The 20,077-nt window shown below is 46.9% G+C and overlaps 1 protein-coding gene across 1 annotated transcript; it reads left to right on the top strand.

The window, feature by feature from the left end:
- Window positions 1–414: 414 nt before the first annotated feature.
- Window positions 415–10,412, top strand: HPX (hemopexin). The gene is made up of 10 exons (XM_059708751.1): window positions 415–564; window positions 691–755; window positions 851–922; window positions 1,098–1,213; window positions 2,784–2,937; window positions 3,618–3,830; window positions 4,072–4,203; window positions 9,532–9,662; window positions 9,747–9,909; window positions 10,048–10,412. Exons 1-10 carry the CDS (start codon window positions 482–484, stop codon window positions 10,305–10,307), a joined length of 1,389 nt encoding a protein of 462 aa, XP_059564734.1. The 5' UTR covers window positions 415–481; the 3' UTR covers window positions 10,308–10,412.
- Window positions 10,413–20,077: the final 9,665 nt, after the last annotated feature.

Genomic DNA, 20,077 nt, shown 5'->3' with positions numbered 1-20,077 from the left:
CCTTGGGGGATGTTGGAGGGCTGGTTTCAGCCTGATCCCCACAGGCCAGGCTGAGGGACCTCACCTGCTGGAGGGACCCTCATCACTCCGCAGTCACCAGGGAAGGACTAAGGGAGGTTGGCTCCAGGGCGTGTCTGACCCATCTCATCCAGTCCCGCCCCACTGGCCACCTTCTAATTAATTTCCTTTCAATGTGCATGAATCCATGCACCGGGTCACTAGTAAAAATATATAAAAATATATATTTTTTAAAAAGTCATTGAAGGGGGATGGGGCCTCCTGCCGGGAAGAGTTAGTCTTGGACTCAGATTTCTGTCCAGACCCTGACCTTATTTACACTGATGTAATCAGCCAATATTGGCCTAAACCTTAGAGATAGCTCATTCCCAGCAGGCTTGGAGGTGGGGCGGTGCTGTTGCCATCTCTATAAAGGGGGTTCTGCCAGGTGACGAGAGCTGTCCTGTGGCCTCTCCAGCTCAGCATGGCTCGTGCACTGGGAACACTAGTTGCCCTGGGGCTGTTGGGCCTGTGCTGGTCTCTGGCCGTTGCCCACCCTGTCACTTCGTGAGTAAAGCTGATGCTGGGGAAGGAGGACTGGGGTCTGGGCTAGAGCTGGACAGAGCCAGGTTTTAGGCCTGGGCAAGTTTGGGGTCAGGAGCTAAGAAATACCTCTTTCTGCCTTCTCTCTAGGACTAGTTCCTCTGGGAGTGGAGCTGAAGGTGGGAATAGGAACCAGCTGGCCTCAGACATGCTCGGTGAGGCCCCGACTCCCTGAGTGTGTCTATCTGTGTCTCTGCATTTTATCATCTGACTGGTCTTTTACTTTGTCATTTTCCCACCTCTACCTCAGAACTCTGCTCAGATGGCTGGAGCTTTGATGCTACTACTCTGAGTGAAAATGGGACCATGCTATTTTTTAAAGGTAGGAGAGGCTGGGGTTGGGGAATTTGAGACCTCAGACTTGGTCCCCTCCACCAAGGGTGTATCCACCTGTGGGAGATCTTGGGAATTGCCTGAGAATATCGCCCACAGTTCTCTGTAACTATCTCAGTAGGCCAAAACTTTGTTCTTGGTCTCTCAGTGAGTGCATTTTTCAGGGGAGTACATGTGGACAGCTCACCACTGGGGCCGGGAGTTGATTTCAGAGAAGTGGAAGACCAGCTCCGTGGATGCCGCCTTTCGCCTTAGTCAAGACAGTGTCTTTGTGATCAAGGTATTGCTGGGTCAAGGTCAGGGTTGGGCCAGGAAGTGCTGGAATCTACATGAGAGACTCTCCCCCAAGTGGTCCTGGCATACAGCCCTTACCAATAAGTTCCAGGTTTCCTCCCCCTGTGCCTTCCCTTCCTGAAAAAGCTCAGGCTAAGGCAGTGTGTGCATGTGAGCTTGGAAGGCACTGTATCCAAGGCTATTTTTTAGTTTTGATCTCTGTCCAGACCTCTCTGCCACTCCTCACACTCTTGGCCATCCTTTCCTTCATGGAAATTTCTTTGCTTGGCTTCTGTGACCCTGCATCTGGTCCTCTTCATAGGGTGGCTAGGTTGTTATACAACACAATGGCATGGCGGATGAAACCCAGGGGGTGAGTGACGGATGAAATCCAGCCTACTGTGTTCACTAAGTCATGTGCCCTGGACCAAGATGTCTGCTCAGAGGAAAGGGTATCTTCTCCTCACTTGCACAAAGGTGCTGTGAAGTTGGGCCTCACTGGCAGCTTTGTTTTCCCTCCTGCTTCTTTTCCTGCTCTTTCTCAGGCTTCTTATCCTTAGCCAGTCCTCAAATGTTCCTCGGAGATCCATCCCAACTCTTCCATACACCCTCCCTTGGTGATGTATACTAATGCCATGGCTTTGAGGACTCTTGTGAACGCCAGATCTGGAGTTCTCCCTGGAGCTCCAGGCATGCCTTTCCAATTTCATGGCAGACACCTTCGACTTAGATGTTCCATAGCTGCATTGCCCAAACTGATCTTAGTATCTTTCTTACACACACAGGAACTCCTCCTCCTGTGTTCCCCATTTCAGTAAATGGCACCACCGCATGCCGGCTCCTGCAAGCCAGGTGCATGTGGGTCTCCGGATCTGCCCCTTGGTTATTTTTTCAGGTTTATCTCCCATCCCCACCACACTCACTGCACCAGACTCATGACACTACATGTATTTCTCTGAGCATGCTCTGTATGTGCTGCTCCCTCTGCTAGGGATACTCTTTCCCCACTTGTCTACCTGGAAAATTCCTGCTTGGTTTTCAATTCTTGGCCCAAATGTGTCCTCCTCTGTGAAGTTTTCTAGGAATTCTCTAGGTAGATCAGGCATTCTCCCTATATTCCCAGTGCACTTCACATCCACCTTGGTGGCTGCATGGCTGGGATGGTGGATCTTTTCTGCATTTGCACAGGGAACTCCTTGAAGGCAGAGACAGAGCCTTGTCATGCCTTTACCCCCTGTATCTGTGGTCATTCTTGAATTAATGAATGAATGAATAAATAAATGAACAAATGCATGTGTACATAGATGAGTGATTACAGGATCACTATTTTTGGATGTTTGCTAGCACTAATGGTGTTGCAAGTAAGTGTGCCATGGGACTGTCCATTGTACAAAGCCAGATGTGTGTGTTATAGTAATAGTGATGGGTATGGGGACAGTCCATCTACAGATGGACTGGGAGTGTGTGGGGCTGCAGGAGGATATTGTGTAAGTACAAGAGATCAAAGATGCTGTGTGTAAATGCAGGATGGCAGTATGTGGGGAGCATAGTTCAAAACACAGTGCTTTTGTATGCAGGGGGACAAAGTCTGGGTGTACCCTCCTAAGGAGAAAGAGGAGGAATACCCAAAATTGCTCAAAGATGAGTTTCCTGGAATCCCATCCCCAGTGGACGCAGCTGTGGAATGTCACCGTGGAGAATGCAACAGTGAGGGCGTCCTCTTCTTCCAAGGTCAGTCCAGGATGAGAGAGACTGGAGCAATGGTGGGTTGGTGGTGACAGAGGTAGTGGTAGGAACAGTGGTGGTGGTGGATTCACTATATGGCTCCCCAAGGAAGAAATGAAATAGGTCAGTTAGGATCTAAAGGTCAAGTAGGGGAAATAGAGGAAGTTATCCTAGGAAAGGTAACTGGGTATAATTCTACTAAAAATTCCTCATTGTTCCCCATGACCCTTAGGACAAATCTATGTTCCTTAGTCTTACATACAAGGTTCTCCATGACCAAGTCCCTATTGACCCTCCAGCCTTGACTCTCATCATACCCTGACCTTGAATATGAAGCTCCAGGAGCTCCATGCTGCTCCCTGTACATCCAATTTCCTTCATGCTTTCCTCTATCTGGAGTTCTGTCTCCTCCTCCCGTCTGCTTTATAACTCCTGCATCAGATTTTAGTTTAAGTGTCACCTTCTCTGGGAATTTTCGCCTGACTCTTCCCACTGCCCTTGCTGAGCTGATCATGTGCACTTTGCTGTGCAATTTTACCGTATGATCACTCTCTTCAACTGTTTCCCTGCTGGGCTATCAGCTTCATGTAGCCAGGACCATGTCTGGTCCACCCTGGGACCCAGTACAAGCATGAAGGAAGGGGCAGGCTGGCCTCACCGAATGCTTGTTGATTGATTGGACAAAGGTAACCACACGTGGTTCTTGGACTTGGCTACAAAAACCGTAAAGGAACGTGACTGGCCAGCTGTTTGGAATTGCTCCTCTGCCATTCGATGGATTGGCCGCTACTTCTGCTTCCGGGGTAACCAATTCCTACGCTTCAACCCTGTCACGGGAGAGGTGCTGCCTAAGTACCCTCTGGATGTCCGAGACTACTTCATGCCCTGCCCTGGCAGAGGTGAGAAAGCCGCAGCCCTTGGGACTCACTGGAATCTATCCATATGCCCAGCTCCCACCTTACCTCTGTGTTGTAAGACCTTGGCCCTTGCCCTAGTCCCATTTCTATTCTGGCTCTTCCCAGTTGTCCTTGGCTGGTGGAAGCCTATACCCCATTAACCCCAATGATCTCTTCCACCTCAGATTTCATCATGACCTCTGACCTCTGTCTTTGTTTCCCCTTGCCTATTTTTTCCTTCAAGGCCATGGACACAGGAACAGGACCAGCCATGGAAATGGGACCCACCATGGCTATAAGGAGGTACACTGTAACCCAGATGTAGTCTTGTCTGCACTGCTGTCTGACAACCATGGTGCCATCTATGCCTTCAGTGGTAAGAGAAATCCCTAAGTCCCCCATCTCTTCCCTCTGCATCTCTCACTTCTTTCACGTGTCTACATCTCTGATACATTTCCTTCATTTTCACCACTATGTCCCTTACTTTGTCCCTCGGCTTCCATCCTTAGCATATCTTTTTTCATTCCCCTTCTCCTCTGATGTATATTGTTCAACTTGCCCCTCATTGCCCAGGCCTCTAACTTCTGCCACCCAGTACCATCTACTCCTAGGCTGGCGACCTCTCCTGACCTCTCTGGGTCCCTTTGACTCCTTACATTACCTTTGCCCTTGCATGTCTTGCTGGGTCCTCTGGTGCCCCCTGAGCTTATCTTCAGAAGCTCAGTCTTTTTCCAGGTTCCCAGAAGCTCCTGTCCAGGCTTCTGGGAATAGCATTACCAGGGTATGAGATGTTTCAGTACTAAAAAAACTATCCAAGAACTGTTGGGTCCCTCAGACCTTTAGAGGTAGCTTCACTAGCCCGAGGAGGTTTCCTCTCTGAGTGACCAGTGGAGAAACCTCTCTTCAGACCAACAGCATTAATTGGTAAAAGCCATCTAATGATACCTTGGGATGCTCTTGGGTTAGTTGGCAGGTAGTGACAGGTGTTAATCCACACTCAAGAACAGTTCCAAGAGAAAGAGTAAACAATCACATTACACAGCTCAAAACACATGTATGATCAGATACAAATGTAAAATAGAGGTGAGAACATGGAGTAGTGAAAATCCTTTTTTGCTCCTAACCCCTGGACAACAAATCCTATATAATAAAAGGCTAATATGCAAATTGACCAAACGGTGGAACAACCAGTTGCTATGATGCACACTGACCACTGGGGTCAGACGCTCAACACAGGAGCTGCCCCCTGGTGGTCAGTGCGTTCCCACAGGGGGAGTGCTGCTCAGCCAGAAGCCAGGCTCACGGCTGGCGAGCACAGCGGCAGTGGTGGGAGTCTCTCCCACCTCCGCTGCAGGAGGGCAGTAAGGACCGAGGGGTCCCGGACTGTGAGAGCCCCGGACTGTGAGAGGGATGTCTGACTGGCGGCTTAGGTCCTATCCTGGGGCAATCGGGCCTAAGCTGGTAGGCGAACATCCCCCGAGGGGTCCCAGACTGCAAGTGGGTGCAGGCCGGGCTGAGGGACCCCCCTCCAGTGTATGAATCTCATGCACCAGGCCTCTAGTATGATCATATATAACTACCAAGCTATAATTAAAAATACACAGTCACAAGATCATATCCCCACAACAGGAATGCAGGCTGTAATGAGAACATACATCCATGATGAAACACACACCTGCAGTGAAAAATATAGACCTATACTGAGAATATATGCCAGAGTCAAAACACTTAAGTATCAGGAAAACATGCAGCTATGGTGAGTGCATGGGACCACTGGGAGGACACACACACACACACACACACACACACACACACACAGAGAGGAAGAAAGAGAGATAGAGAGAAAACAGGGTCACAGGGACCACACAGAAATGTAGAGAGACCATAGAACCTTAAGGCCATGTGGCTGTGAATAGAATGCAGCTGAACTCCTAAATCAAAAGTACAGTATTGTTATACTGTAAATCAGAAGATGCCTTAATCAATAAGCCAAATTTATTTGGAGTCCTGTTCATTTTCGCCAGCGCTAATGGGTGCAGAGGAACTCTTGCTTCTCAAGTTCTGGGGCCCCATATGGTGCAAGTCTTTTCAATTTATATGTTTTTCAGCTCTCTGTTTTCCAAATTTGGAATGAGACTTCCGGAACTTCTGAGAAAAAGTCCTGTTTGCTGGGACAGGGTTGTGAGACCATATCTCAAGGCCTGGCCTGGCCTGGCGCCAGTACTGACAACTCTGTCTGGGGCATATTTTATGGCCTCTCTGGAGTGGGGAGTAGTCTTATTTTCCTGCCGGGGTCCAACCCCAGCCGGTCCAGGGGTCCCCAAAGGTGTAGACGGAGTCGGCGAAGAAGGAAGGACACGGAGACAGTGTTCAGTTGATCAGCAGCCTAGCCAGGATCTCCAGCCAGGATCTCCAGCCAAGTTCTGGTCTGGATCTCCAGAGAGGTTCTGCTTCGGATCTCCAGCCAGGTTCAGTCACCAGGTTCTAGTCAGGTTCTCTTGCCATGTTCTATAGTCAGGTTCAGTCCAGGATTTATTGCCATGTTCTCTCCAGCGAAGTTCTTCTGTCTCCAGGCTCCATGTAGGTTCTGTCTTCTGAATTCTGTGTTCTAAGTTCTCAGTGTTTCTGTCTTGTTACAACTGTATTTATACCAGTTGATTCAATCCTATCAATCTCTATTACAAAGGTTAGGGCGTTTCTTATCTCCATTCCAGGGAGAAAAGATTATGTAGTTTAAGCATGATTGTTCGTAGTTAAAGGGATTAATTACCCGCCTGGCACTTGGTTGAGGGGTTTTATTCCCTCCCTAACTTCAGGGGAAAATCCCTACCTGGGGAAAACAACCTTTCTCAGAGACCTTGGTTAAAACACATAGTGCCAAGAAGGTGAGCAAACATATTAAGAACAGTATGCCATATATGCCAGGTCCCTTGAAACAGCAAGCATGGACCGGCTCCCGGCAAATTCCCCCTTTTTTTATTTTTTAAAAGCAGGCGTTAAAAAGAAAAACCTCAAACGCTCTCTTGTATCCATTTTAAGAGTAGGATTGGCACTTTCTGCTATTACCTGAGTCCTGATCTATCACCCCAGGGAGAGCTTGCCAATCCTGCACTTTCCCAGGGTGGAAAGGCTGCAGTGGGGTTAAGGATAAGGCTCCTTGGGCCTACCTTCTCCCATGCCTCTACATTTACCTTTCCGGCACCTTTCCTTCCTCAGAAAAGCATGGACGTATTTCTTGTATAAAATGTTCTGTCTGACTGGGAGTAACCTTAATTCCTCTGCTAACAAGCATATATGTTAAAAGATCAATACGGAGTCTTTTTTCTTTTAGACTCAGTATGGCACATCTTCTTAATCTAAAGATCAATACAGAGTCTTCTTTCTTTGGACTCAGTATGGCACATCTTCTCAATCTAAGAATCAATACAGAGTCTTCTTTCTTTGGACTCAGTATGGCACATCTTCTCAATCTAAGTTCTGTACTATCCACCTTCTTACCCTACTTATCCTCTATAGGGGGGTCTGTAGCACCCTGGTGGAGTCCTATCCGTCCCGAGTGTGGGGTTCTCAATGGGGAGGGGCTTACCTAAGGGAATCCTGTTCCAGGGGTTCCCAAAGGTGTGGACGGAGTCGGCGAAGACTATCCACCCTCTTCCTACGGTGGAGTCCGATCCGTCCCGAGTGCAGGGCGCTTACCTAGGGGTCCCTGTTCGGGCGCCATATGCCGGGGTCCAACTCCAGCGGGTCCAGGGGTCCCCAAAGGCGTAGACGGAGTTGGCGAAGAAGGAAGGACACGGAGACAGTGTTCAGTTGATCAGCAGCCTAGCCAGGATCTCCAGCCAGGATCTCCAGCCAAGTTCTGGTCTGGATCTCCAGAGAGGTTCTGCTTCGGATCTCCAGCCAGGTTCAGTCACCAGGTTCTAGTCAGGTTCTCTTGCCATGTTCTATAGTCAGGTTCAGTCCAGGATTTATTGCCATGTTCTCTCCAGCGAAGTTCTTCTGTCTCCAGGCTCCATGTAGGTTCTGTCTTCTGAATTCTGTGTTCTAAGTTCTCAGTGTTTCTGTCTTGTTACAACTGTATTTATACCAGTTGATTCAATCCTATCAATCTCTATTACAAAGGTTAGGGCGTTTCTTATCTCCATTCCAGGGAGAAAAGATTATGTAGTTTAAGCATGATTGTTCGTAGTTAAAGGGATTAATTACCCGCCTGGCACTTGGTTGAGGGGTTTTATTCCCTCCCTAACTTCAGGGGAAAATCCCTACCTGGGGAAAACAACCTTTCTCAGAGACCTTGGTTAAAACACATAGTGCCAAGAAGGTGAGCAAACATATTAAGAACAGTATGCCATATATGCCAGGTCCCTTGAAACAGCAAGCATGGACCGGCTCCCGGCATTTTCCCTATTATTTAAGCAAGCAAATGTTTACAGAGTAGCAGGGTTAAAATTTTAAACAGCAGTTTTTACCCAAGATGGAGGTTACTATACTTCAGTATTAGGTATGTTCCCATAGGTTTCAGTTTCCATCTCTGGTTAGGACATGTATGGGAGGCAACTCATCTCTCTCTCTCTCTCTCTCTCTCTCTCTCTCTCTCTCTCAAAATCAAGGAAAAGTATATCCTCAGGTGAGGATTTAAAAATGTATTTAAAAGAATGACAGTTTTTTGGGACTAGGTAGCTAGGTGATTAATGGTTCCTTTTTTAAAATTAGGAAAGATTAGGAAAGGAATGTGTGTGTGTGTGTGTGTGTGTGTGTGTGTGTGTGTGTGTGTGGTGAAAGCAGCAATCAGTTGAGACATATTGGGTTTTTGGTGCCTAGTGGCCCCAAATGGACAGGTCAAGTAGTCAGTTATGTTTGAGCCTAACATTCAAAGGATAGTCCTATAGAGCTGTAGAGAACAGATTGAAAGTCATCGGTATGTAGCTGAAGAGAAGAATAGTCAACAAGACAAGAGGAACTTGGGAGAGTCTGGTATCACAGGAGTCAAGATTAAAAAAAAAAAGACATTTAAAGAAGGGAGTTGTCAGCAGTCAAATGTTGCTGAGAGATAGAGTAAGAGGAAGGCAGAGAATGAACCATGGACCAGTAGATTTGGCAAGTTGGAGGATACTGGTGCCCTTGAACAATTTCAGTAGAGGAGGGAAACAGAAGTGTAAGTGAAGTAGGTTGAGAAAGTAAAGGTAAATGAGAGCTTAGACGAGTCGTTTAGTAAGTTGCTATGGAAAGGAGAGAAGAAAATTAAAGAGCTGCTCTGGCTATTCCCTCACTCTCCTGCCACCCTCCCCCTGGGATTATAGAATAGAGCCAGAGTAGAACACTCCATGGAAGCTTGGAAGCTTGCTTTGGTGCTTCCCTTTTAACTTCTGGTCACTCTCTCCTTGTCTATAACATCTCTGCACATGGACATCTGAGATTAGTAGGAAGCCCCCAACAAACCCCATGACATTGGCCTTACCGGGCAACTTGGCGACTGTTCTTTATTCTTGCCCTTCTGTCAGGCCCCTGCTGACTCCAGTTCCAATCAGGCCACAATGCCCAACTTTGCCAAGTCCTTCTCTACTTCCCTTATGTGTCTTCTTTCCTCTTGGCCTCTGGATGCATTCTCTCCTTCCTCTCAGGACTCACCCCTACATCTGTCACTTGCCTCTTCACTGCCTGGCCTTTTACCACCAGCACTACAGGTGCCTTTGATACTCCACAGGGTCCAACTACTGGCGTTTGGACAGCAGCAAGGATGGGTGGCATAGCTGGCCCATTGTCCATCAGTGGCCCAAGGGTCCTTCAACAGTGGATGCTGCCTTTTCCTGGGATGATAAACTCTATCTGATCCAGGTATGTGTTAGGAGGGAGAGAGGCTTGAGGAAAAGACTGGGAGAATATCCAGCTCTATGCTGATTAACATCTCTTATCCTCCAGGGCACTCAGATATATATCTTCCTGACAAAGGGAGGCTATACCCTAGTAGATGGATATCCAAAACGGCTGGAGAAGGAATTAGGGAGCCCTCCTGGGACCAGCCTTTTGGCTGTGGATGCAGCCTTTATCTGTCCTGGGTCTTCTCGACTCCACATCATGGCAGGTGAGGGGCATCTGGGTGCTAAGGGGTGGCTTGTTCTACTACTTCTCCATAGCATGGATCACCATCAGGGCCTGAGAAGGGTTAGGTCAGGATTTCCATGATGTGGAAGCCATGTTATACCTGGTGCCTTCTTCACAGGACGACAGCTGTGGTGGCTGGACATGAAGTTAGGAGCTCAAGCGACATGGACAGAGCTTCCTTGGCCCCATGAGAAGGTTGATGGGGCCCTGTGCATGGAAAAGTCCCTTGGCCCCAATTCATGTTCTGCCAATGGCTCCGGCTTGTACCTCATCCATGGCCCCAATTTGTACTGCTACAGCAATGTGGAGGAACTGAGTGCAGCCAAAGCCCTTCCCCAGCCCCTGAGAACGAACAGCCTCCTGGGCTGCAGTCACTGACAGGGCTTCTGATGTGACTCTGTCCCAGACCCTTCTCCCCATTTTCTTTACAATAAAACCAGAGGACTTCTTGGCTTGAATCAAGGGGTCCTGGTTGTGGAACAATCTCATTTCCTTCTTTAAATTGAGAGGTAGTAACATTTCTTTGGAGGATTTCTAGCTCAAATGAGGCTGTGGGAGGCAAGGAAGGGGAGGGCTGAGGGACAAACCTCATTTCTGCTCAGATGATCCTAGATCCTAACTAGCTTCTTCTGGACTATTACACATAGAAGGAAACGGAGAACCACAAGTAGGAAAAGGAACTGGTAAGAGGCAGAGCAGGGACTCTGACCCAGCCTGCTAATAACTGACCACAGGAAAGGCATCAGGAAAATAGGGCCAGGGGCAGATATTCATGTGCCAAATGGACTGGCTCAAGGTTGCCATTTGAGCCCTAAAACTGTGGTTTCAGGTGGTTCAGGTAGCACTTCACCAGAAAACGAGGCTTTGGTTGCCATGAGTTAGGTATAACAAAAGGAAGTTGAGGTGGGGAAACAGGGAGAGGCCAGATGTGTGTCAGAGGCAACCTGGGGAGAGGGGAGGTGGAACCATTCAGGGACCTGACACCACGAACACACCTGTAGAACACTGAGTGGTCCTGCTGGCTACCCTTTAGCCTCCATGAATGCAGGCCTAGATGGTGCAGTGTTGGCAAAGGATATAGTTGTTGATTCTTTTCTGATCATAAGTGGGCCAAGACTTTACTCTCCAAACTTACTGACAACCATTTGGGGAGTGGGTCTGGACCACAGGCAACTGGATCTCAGGTAAGACCCTTTTTCCTCCTCGACCTTTTCAAGCCAGCAGAGGTTAATTAGTTTGTTTTAGACTCAAAAAATAACCTCAGACTCTAGCAGGGGACCCTTTCTCTGACTTTTCATATCCTAGCCTCAATGACCTCATCCATAAAATGGGTATAATACTACTCATCTCCCAGTGGCAAAGAATATGGACTCAAACCCATCCCTTGGATTCTGTCAGGAAGGGGCCCTGGAAGTAGACCCAGACTCTGGTCCATGGCCTCATCTGGTTTGCAGTTAGCCCCTCCTGACCTGTGGCCCCTTACTTATGGGTAGAATGGTACCCTGACAAGGTCCACGGACACACTGGGCTTTGCACTGGGAGGCCATGCCATAGAGTGGCTCCTGATAGGCACCAGGCTCCTCTGGTTCAGGAGAACTGCCTAAGGGTGCTTCACCAGCCTTGATGAGTGGGGAGGGGGGCAGCCGGGGATGAAACTAGGTCTCGGAGGTTCCACCCAGGACTTGAGGTTGGCTGAGGCTAGGAACAGAAGTTAGAGGCCAGGCACCAGGGTTGTGGGGTCTACTGCCAAGAAGTATCTTGAGCTTTCCCCTTCATCCCTGATGGTGCCTAGATGGTTCTCCTCCTTCAATCTAAGAGGTGAGGATAAGGCCAAAGTCTCAGCAACTCTGGTACACAAGGTTAACTTCCTCCTCATAAGGGGGAGCACTAGGTCTCTTCTTTCTTCTCTTCTCCCACCTGCTTTGTTACAAGGAAGCCTCTAGCTTGTCTCCAAGGAACTCCCATAAAAGGCTCAATTCATGCTTCTTTCATCCACTCAGTTAACACCTCCCATGAGGAGAGCACTGTGTCAGGTAATAGAGTAACAAGATGAATTGGACATGCCTACCTTCAAGAATCTGCCACTCTATCACAGTCAGGAGGGGACTTCAGATAAATGCAATACGTGAGCGAGACATTAAGGTGGAAGTCTATATACACAAAGGAGAGCAGAGCTAGCAATGCCTGGGATGGAGAGTGGGTTAGGAAAGGCCTCATATATGACATAACACCTGAGCTGAAATGTAAAAGATGAGTAGAATGTAATTCCTTTAGCAAATATAAATTCTACCATGCCAGGGAGCAGTACAAGCAGAGGAGGCAACACAAGCAAAGAAAAACCAGGGGAGAAGAGGTAGCCACAACTAGGGATAAATGAAGGGCTGGTGGGATCTAAGGCTGGAAAAGGAGGCAGGGGCTTCTCAGCTCGTGTGTGTGTGTGTGTGTGTGTGTGTGTGTGTGTGTGTGTGTTCCATGTCAGGATAGGAAGCATGGATTTTGTCTATCTTTGGGGGATTTTAGACAAGGGTGATGAGATTCCTTTGACTCCTGCAGTGTGGATACTGGGTGAAAGCAGACAACAGTGGCTGTGAGGAGACCACTGAGGAGGTTGGTGCTGTAGTCCAGGTGGTAAATCATGAAGACCTGGACACTGGGTGGTGATGGAAATAAAGAGAAGCGAGCAGATTAAAAATATTGAGAAGACAAGTCTGTAGGACTTGCTGATGGACTGGACAGGAGTTTGAAGGAGAGAGAGGAAGCTCACCTTTAAACTGCTCCATGGCCCCTTACCCCCTTCATCATTGTCTCTCTCTTTTTTTAGTTAATCCTCACTTAAGGATATATTAAATTTCACATGAGTCCAGGTGATTTTAGAGCACATTTATTTATTTATTTTGAATATATTTTTATTTATTTCAGAGAGGAAGGGAGAGGGGGTGAGAGAGAGAAAGAGAGAAACATCTATGATGAGAGAGAATCATTGATCGGCTGACTCCTGCCTGCCCCACACTAGGGATCAAGCCTGCAACCTGGGCATGTGCCCTGACCCAGAATTGAACCGTGACCTTCTGGTTCATAGGTCGATGCTCAACCACTGAGCCATGCTGGCGGGGCCCAAGGATATTTTTTTCCATTGATTTTTAGAGAGTAGAAGGGAGGGAGGGAGGGAGGGAGAGAGAAACATTGATGTGAGAGAGACAAATCAATTGGTTGCCTCTTGCACGTGCCCTGACTAGACCAGGGATCAAACCAGCAACCCAGGCACATGCCCTTGACCAGGAATAGAACCTGTAATCTGTTATGCCCAGATTTCAAGATTCCCAAGAGCCCACCAGGGAGCCAGCGAGTCCGATGCAAAAGCAAAGAGTCCTTTATTTCAAACCTAGGTCTGGCTCCCCTGCCCTCCTTACTGGTACAGCAGCAGGTGGCAGAGAGAGCGAAGCCTGATGGGACAAGGGGTTTTATAGGGGGGTGGAGTAAGGGCAGGAGAGGGGACTGTGGGCCCTGCCGATTGGCCAGGCACGAGTCGGTGTCTCATTACACAGGATGTAGTCATATTGATGGCGTGCACTTCCCTTGATTATCATTGGTTAGTCCAGAGAAATCCTGGGCGTGGCCAGCAGAAGCCTGGGCCTCCGGGAAGAAGCCCCGCCGAGCACATGGCTCTGCCCAAAAATTGAGGACCCAGGGCAAGATGGAGGGCGCAGTCCTCGCCCCTCGATAGGCGTCCTTCCCCGAAGGCCGCAGGCCGCTCCCCAGCACCCAGGAGCCCGGGGCGCTGTTCCCCTGCTGGAGGGGGCTTGGGCCGCCCCTGCTCCCCCACAGCCCCGGGCCTGCCCCCTCTCCGAGGCCCTCGGCCTTCCCGGTCAGGAAACTAGACCGGAGGTGGCCAACCCAGCGCCGGGTGCCGGGAGACAGGGGGGGACGGGCTGGCGGGAGCCTGCCACGGGGAACGCCGGGACCGACCGGGGGGGAGCGCTGGGCATCAGGGCCTCTAGGTTGAGGTCTCGCCCTTTCATAACCCTTCAGTGTGGGAGCCGACACTCTAACCACTGGCTAACACTGTGTTTCTTCTTCCCAAGCTTTCCATGGTGCCCTCTCAAATTCACTCCATGGTTAGTAAGTTTCTCTGCATTTTTTACTATACTTTTCTATCTCTTTATCTCTACCTTTAATTAAGATCAGGGAAAGCCCCAGAGCCCTCTTCCTTTCCATTCACAGTAGCTGTCCCAATGGATGGGAAGCAATGTCAGCATTGGCATAACTTGATACACGTTTGTACCATTTCTCTTCCTCTTTCTGTGCAGGCTTAATGGCTCCTCCCTTGGCATCACACAGGTGAGCCACACCATTCTTATGGCCAACATCTGCCAACCTTCTGAATCTGTCTTCTCAATTGCTGAAGTCTCCAATTACTTCAACCACTCAATTATTATGGACCAATTCTGACCCCAGTCATCATTCACAATTGCTCTACCCATGAAAAAAATCCCAACATCTCACCTGTGATCATAACCACCTCTTATCCTTATTCTTCTGTCTCCCTCACAACTTCATTCTGACTCTCCTGCTCTTTGACTTTATAGAGATGCTATATATATATATATATTTTTTTTTTCAGAGGGGATGGGAGAGAGAGAGAGAAATAGAAACATCAATAATGAGAGAGGATCATTGGTCGGCTACCTCTTGCCCACCCCATGCTGGGGATCGGGTCTATAAACTGTGCCCTGACAGGGAATCAAACCCTGACCTCCTGGTACATAAGTCAACACTCAAAAGACTGAGCCACACTGGCCAGGCAATATAGAAATGTTTCATCCCTTTATTATCTCCCAGCCCTTCATTCCCGAAAAGCCATTGTTTTTCCTACTCAGTTTGAACATCAAAGTTGATCATCTGAACAACTTTCTTAATACTGTTATATCGCTGCCCCTTTTAACTTCTGTTTAATCTACCCATGGAAAAGAACAATAAAAACCAACTTCAAATCAGAGAAAGAGAGAATTTTAAAAGTCAGAGATGTCTGAACTCCAATCCCAGCTAGGCCACTTCCTAACTTTGTAGGTTTGAGAAAGCCTGAGTCTTGTGTGTGGTATATGTGAGTGTATGTATATGCATGATTGTATGCAAAATAGGAATGTGTATTGAATCAATCACTGTTCAGGAAGAATACAGAAATCACTGCAGATGGTTTAAGTAGAGAAGGACTAAATGGGAATAATTTGTTACAAAGCTGTGGGGGAGGTCTGGAGAAACTAAGAGGAAAAGCAGGGCTACCTAGAGACCAGGAAACGACCACTAATCTTGATTTAAAAAAGTAAAAGTGGGGAAATATCCAAAGATTAAGGAGCTGGAATCTACAAGTCTGCACTGGCTACTGATGTGGCTGGAACTTGTATTGCTGATGCTGCTGGGACCGCCTTCACTTTTGCCACATCAGAAGCTGATGTTGCCAGAGGCACTGCCAAAAAGCAGAACTTCTCCCTTCCTCATGTGAAGGTTCCCATTAGTGGGACCCAACTGTAACAAAGCAATAAAGGAATCAGAAAAATGTGGTTTTTAGATTTCTAGCCCTTTGTACAGGGGAGATTATAAAAGAGTGGATGTGGGGATGAGTACCAACAGGCAACATCTGCCACATGTATTCATCATACTCTTGGTTGGAAGTAATAAGTCTCAATTCAAGGTGTGCAAGCAAAAAGGAAATTTATTGACTTATGTGATTTCAGGCAGAAGCAATATAGGTGTTAAAGTGATGTTATCAGGCATCTGTCTCTCTCCTTAACTATGTTTCATTCTCAGGCGGGCTCGTTGTTCCTGGTGGCAAGGTGTCCACCAGGCTTATGTTCTACCAGCACCTCTATTTGCAGGAAAATCCCTGGATCTGATTTTCACCGGCTCAGATTTCATCATGTGCCCATCTCGGAATTGATCGCTTTGATTCAATCATGGGTTAGGAGACCAACACTGAAGTGGATTGTGGGACTTATGTCACATAGACTTAGACTAGGGAAAGGATGTGCCAAAAGAAAAATGAGGTGCTGTTACCAATAAAAAGGGAAATGGATACTGCATAGATAACAACAAAGGCAACATGTTCATGACAGGATATTCATCTTGCAGGTTTTTTGTTGCTCTGTATCCATCCCTCCTTCCCTTCTTCAGCTAGACTGAAAATATTGATATCACTGGGCATGAAATATCTCAACCTCTTGTTGACTCCCAGTTTATTACCCCGTCTACACCTTTGTCCGCACCCCTATCTTTTTAGTCTACAAAGTTAAGGTATCCAATTCTTCTCATGAGTCCTTGATCCCACCTCCTCTCCTTGCCTAGCATCTCACTCCATCTATTTTCTTTACTTTCAAATTCATCTTCTCTACTGGTACCCTTTTGTGGTGTATATCCATGTTCAAACATATTTTTTAAAAAGACATGCCCAGCCAGAATGGATCAGTTGGTTGAGCGTTGTCCTGTGCACTGAAAGGTTGTCGGTTCAATTCTTGGCCAGGGCACATACCTGGGTTGCGGGTTCGACCCATGGTTGGGGCATGTATGGAAAGCAATCGATTGATGTTACTCTCTCACATCAATGTTTCTCTCTCTGTCCCCCTTCCTTTCTCTACACATGTCCTCAGGTAAGGATTAAAAAAACAAAACAAAAAACAAATAACCTAAATACATAAATATACCAGAATATTTAACTTCATACCACTTTTCAGCTATTGTCTATTCTTTCTTCTAAACTTCTCTATAGGGGTTTCTGCACTTACTTATTCTCCCTCGTTTTCATTTGCTCAACTCATTGCATTGTGGTTCTGCCTCCATTTTCTGCTGATACAGATCACATCTTGGATGTCCATGACCTCCATGCCACAAAATTCAAAGGATACTTTTTTGCCGTAACCTTATTGGAAATCTTTGCTGCATTTGATGCTGTTGACCACTTTTGTCTCCTTGAAAAATCGTTCCTCCCTTGGATATCTCCCATGACATTACTCTCTCCTGATTCTCCTCTTACTCTGTTTCTTCTCAGCTTTCTTTTTGGCCTCCTTTTCCTCTGCTGGCTCCCCAAACACTGGCATTCCCAGAGGTCAGTCCTTTTCTCACCCTCTGTGCTTTTCCTGGGAATGTATTAGAATAGTCTTGAAGAAGGGTGTTGAGGAAGTCCTTGCCAGACCTAGAATCTGAGTTATGAATTCCACTCCATATAATATGTAGGAAGATTTAACTCCTTATAAATTTTTCCAAATGATAACAACCACCCAGAACAGTGGTTCTCAACCTTCCTAATGCCGCGACCCTTTAATACAGTTCCTCATGTTGTGGTGACCCCCAATTTCATTGTTACAAATTGAACATAATTAAAGCATAGTGATTAATCACAAAAACAATATGTAATTATATATGTGTTTCCCGATGGTCTTAGGCGACCCCAGTGAAAGGGTCGTTTGACCCCCTTAAGGGGTCGTGACCCACAGGTTGAGAACCGCTGACCTAGCATAAAGAAAGTTTATTAGATCAACTACAATAAAAAATACAATATTCAAGCAATGCTTATATGTAGTGGTAGAAAATGCTGCCTTTGCTCCATTAAGTGTCTTTGATGCTAATAGAGATGAAAGCTCTATTCTTCCATATATAGGTAACATGGATGCCAACTTTTTGGTGATGCATAAAGCCAGTGCTCTTGGTGATTCTCTCGATGGAGTTGTTTCTTTGTTTCTTTTTCTTTTTTTAAAATTGATTTCAGAGAGGAAGGGAGAGGGAAAGATAGAAACAGCAATGATGAGAGAGAATCATCGATTGGCTGCATCCTGTACAACTCCTACTGGGGATCAAGTCCGCAACCCGGGCATGTGCCCTGACCGGGAATCGAACCCAGGACCTTTCAGTTCGCAGGCCGATGCTCTATCCACTTAGCCAAACTGGCTAGGGATGGAATTGTTTCTAATTCAAGTTTTCCTTGATAGGACCAAAGTAATAATTTTTCAAATTTGCTGCCTGGGACCCACATTGTTAGAACCACACATAATATCTGAGGTGGTTCATAGGCTGTCTGCTCCTAGGCCTTGGAGAGCATCAGAAGGGAGAAGACATACAATAGTGAAAGGATGGATAAAGGGCACAGGTTGACTCCCCATTGAGCAGGAGGCTTTGCAGACATAGATCAGGGATTCAGGAAGACTGTGTATGGGTCAAACTGCACAGTGTGTGAACTGCACAATTTTCTTTGTGCACCTTAGCTAATTAGACGCCTCTCCCCACCCTCATCATCCTATCTGTGTGCCTCTGGTTACCTGAAGAGATTTCCCTGGATATTGCAGCCCTCCTGCCCAATGGACTGGGAAGACAAGTATTCTGGTGGGCTCTTCGTAAACTGATGATATTTCTGGATTTTTTTAACTGCTCAAGCAGAAGTCTGGAATTCATCCTTCCATAGCCAATCAATTGATTACTAATATCTGTGAATTCTACCTCCTGTTTAAACCTATGCAATTTTCTCCATTCCTACTCCCACAACTAGTCATCTCCCACCTGGACTACATGAACTGCTTCCTAACTGGTCCCCACACTGAGAGCCAATTTTACTCTTCCCATCTATTCTCCACTTAGCAGCCAGAAGTGAGCTTCTGAAATGCAAAGATGAACATGCCACCCCTCTGCCTCAAACCCTTTGATGATTTTCCATTGCCCTTAAAATAAAGTCCAAACCCTGAGCAAACCCTTACAAGGCCCTCCTTGATTTGGCACATACTACCTTTTCAGTTCATCTTATGCCATTCTTCTCCACTGTCACCCATACTGGCCTTCTTGTGCTTCTCCTTTGACTTGGAATAATTTTCTCTTCTGGCTGACCTTCTCCTTTACCCTATTCCCCTCACGTAAGTGCCAATTCCTTATGGAAAGCCGTCCCAAACCTCTCCAGGCTAAATTTAGTTCACTCATAGCATCCTGTACACCTCCTTCAGATACTCATCACAAATAGCTAAGATCTGGAAATAGCCCAAGTGCCTATTAGCAGATGAATGGATAAAAAAGCTATTGCATGTTGATACTATGGAATACTATGCAGCTGTAAAAAAGGGATCTCTTACCCTTTGGGACAGCATGGATGGACCTGGAAAATATTATGCTAAGTAGAAATAAGCCAATCTGAGAAAGACAAGTATCACATGATCTCACTTATTTGTGGAATCTAATGAACAAAATGAATTGACCAACAAAATAAGACCTGAAGCAGAGGCATGGAACAGACTGACATACCTTTACGTGGGGCTGGGGGATGAGAATAGATAAACCATAGAACTTATATACTTATTAGAGGCCCAGTGCATGTAATTCGTGCAAGGGAGGGGTATCCCTCAGCCCGGCCTGAGCCCTCTTGCAATCCGGGACTCCTTGGGGGATGCCCGTCAGCCTCTCACAATCTGGGACTGCTCACCCCTAACCGCTCGCCTGCCTGCCTGCCTTCCTGCCTGCTTGCTCCTAACTGCTCGCCTGCCTGCCTGCCTGCTCAGTGCGCATCATGGTGACCGGTCGTTCCCGTCATTCCAATTGTTCCGCCATAATGGTCACTTAGGTTTTATATAGCTAGATATGCATAGCCCATGGACATGGGCAATAGAATAGTGAAGACCTGGGAGAGGGTACGTAGGGGCTGGGAAGGGAAGGAAGGGGGGGAAATGGGAGATATCTGTAATACTATCAACAATAAAAAAATATTTTTAAAAAAGATACTCATCACATTTCTAATCATATGTTTAATGTCTCTTTCCCATTATTCAAGCTTCAAGAAGATAGAAATGCAATCTTTTTTCTTTATGTGTTCCTAGCACCAAGGACAGTGCCTCACACATAATAATTATTTGTTGAAAGAGAATGAATGAATAAGGACAACTTTCTTTTTCTGGGTAACTCTTATTCACCTATCAAGGACCAAGGCCAGATGTTATATCCTCCAGGTTGGGTTACAGTCAAATCTGATACATCTTTGGATCCCTAGGGCCTAGTGTGGAACTTTGGTACATGATTCATATATCAGAGATATTTGTCAAATAATAAACTCTTGGCCAGGAGTTGATAATTGTTGGAACTGAGTAATGGGTATATGAGTAGGGTTCATTACACTGTTCGTCCTCCTT

This window comes from Myotis daubentonii, chromosome 9 (assembly GCF_963259705.1).
Source record: "Myotis daubentonii chromosome 9, mMyoDau2.1, whole genome shotgun sequence".
Lineage (NCBI taxonomy): Eukaryota > Metazoa > Chordata > Mammalia > Chiroptera > Vespertilionidae > Myotis > Myotis daubentonii.
This window is presented reverse-complemented; position numbering and strand designations above follow the sequence as displayed.

Coding starts and splice junctions, on each gene's coding strand:
- HPX (XM_059708751.1), top strand. CDS start 482: ATGGCTCGTGCACTGGGAACACTAGTTGCCCTGGGGCTGTTGGGCCTG. Junction 923..1,097: donor GACCATGCTATTTTTTAAAG/GTAGGAGAGGCT, acceptor TGCATTTTTCAG/GGGAGTACATGTGGACAGCT. Junction 1,214..2,783: donor ACAGTGTCTTTGTGATCAAG/GTATTGCTGGGT, acceptor TTTTGTATGCAG/GGGGACAAAGTCTGGGTGTA.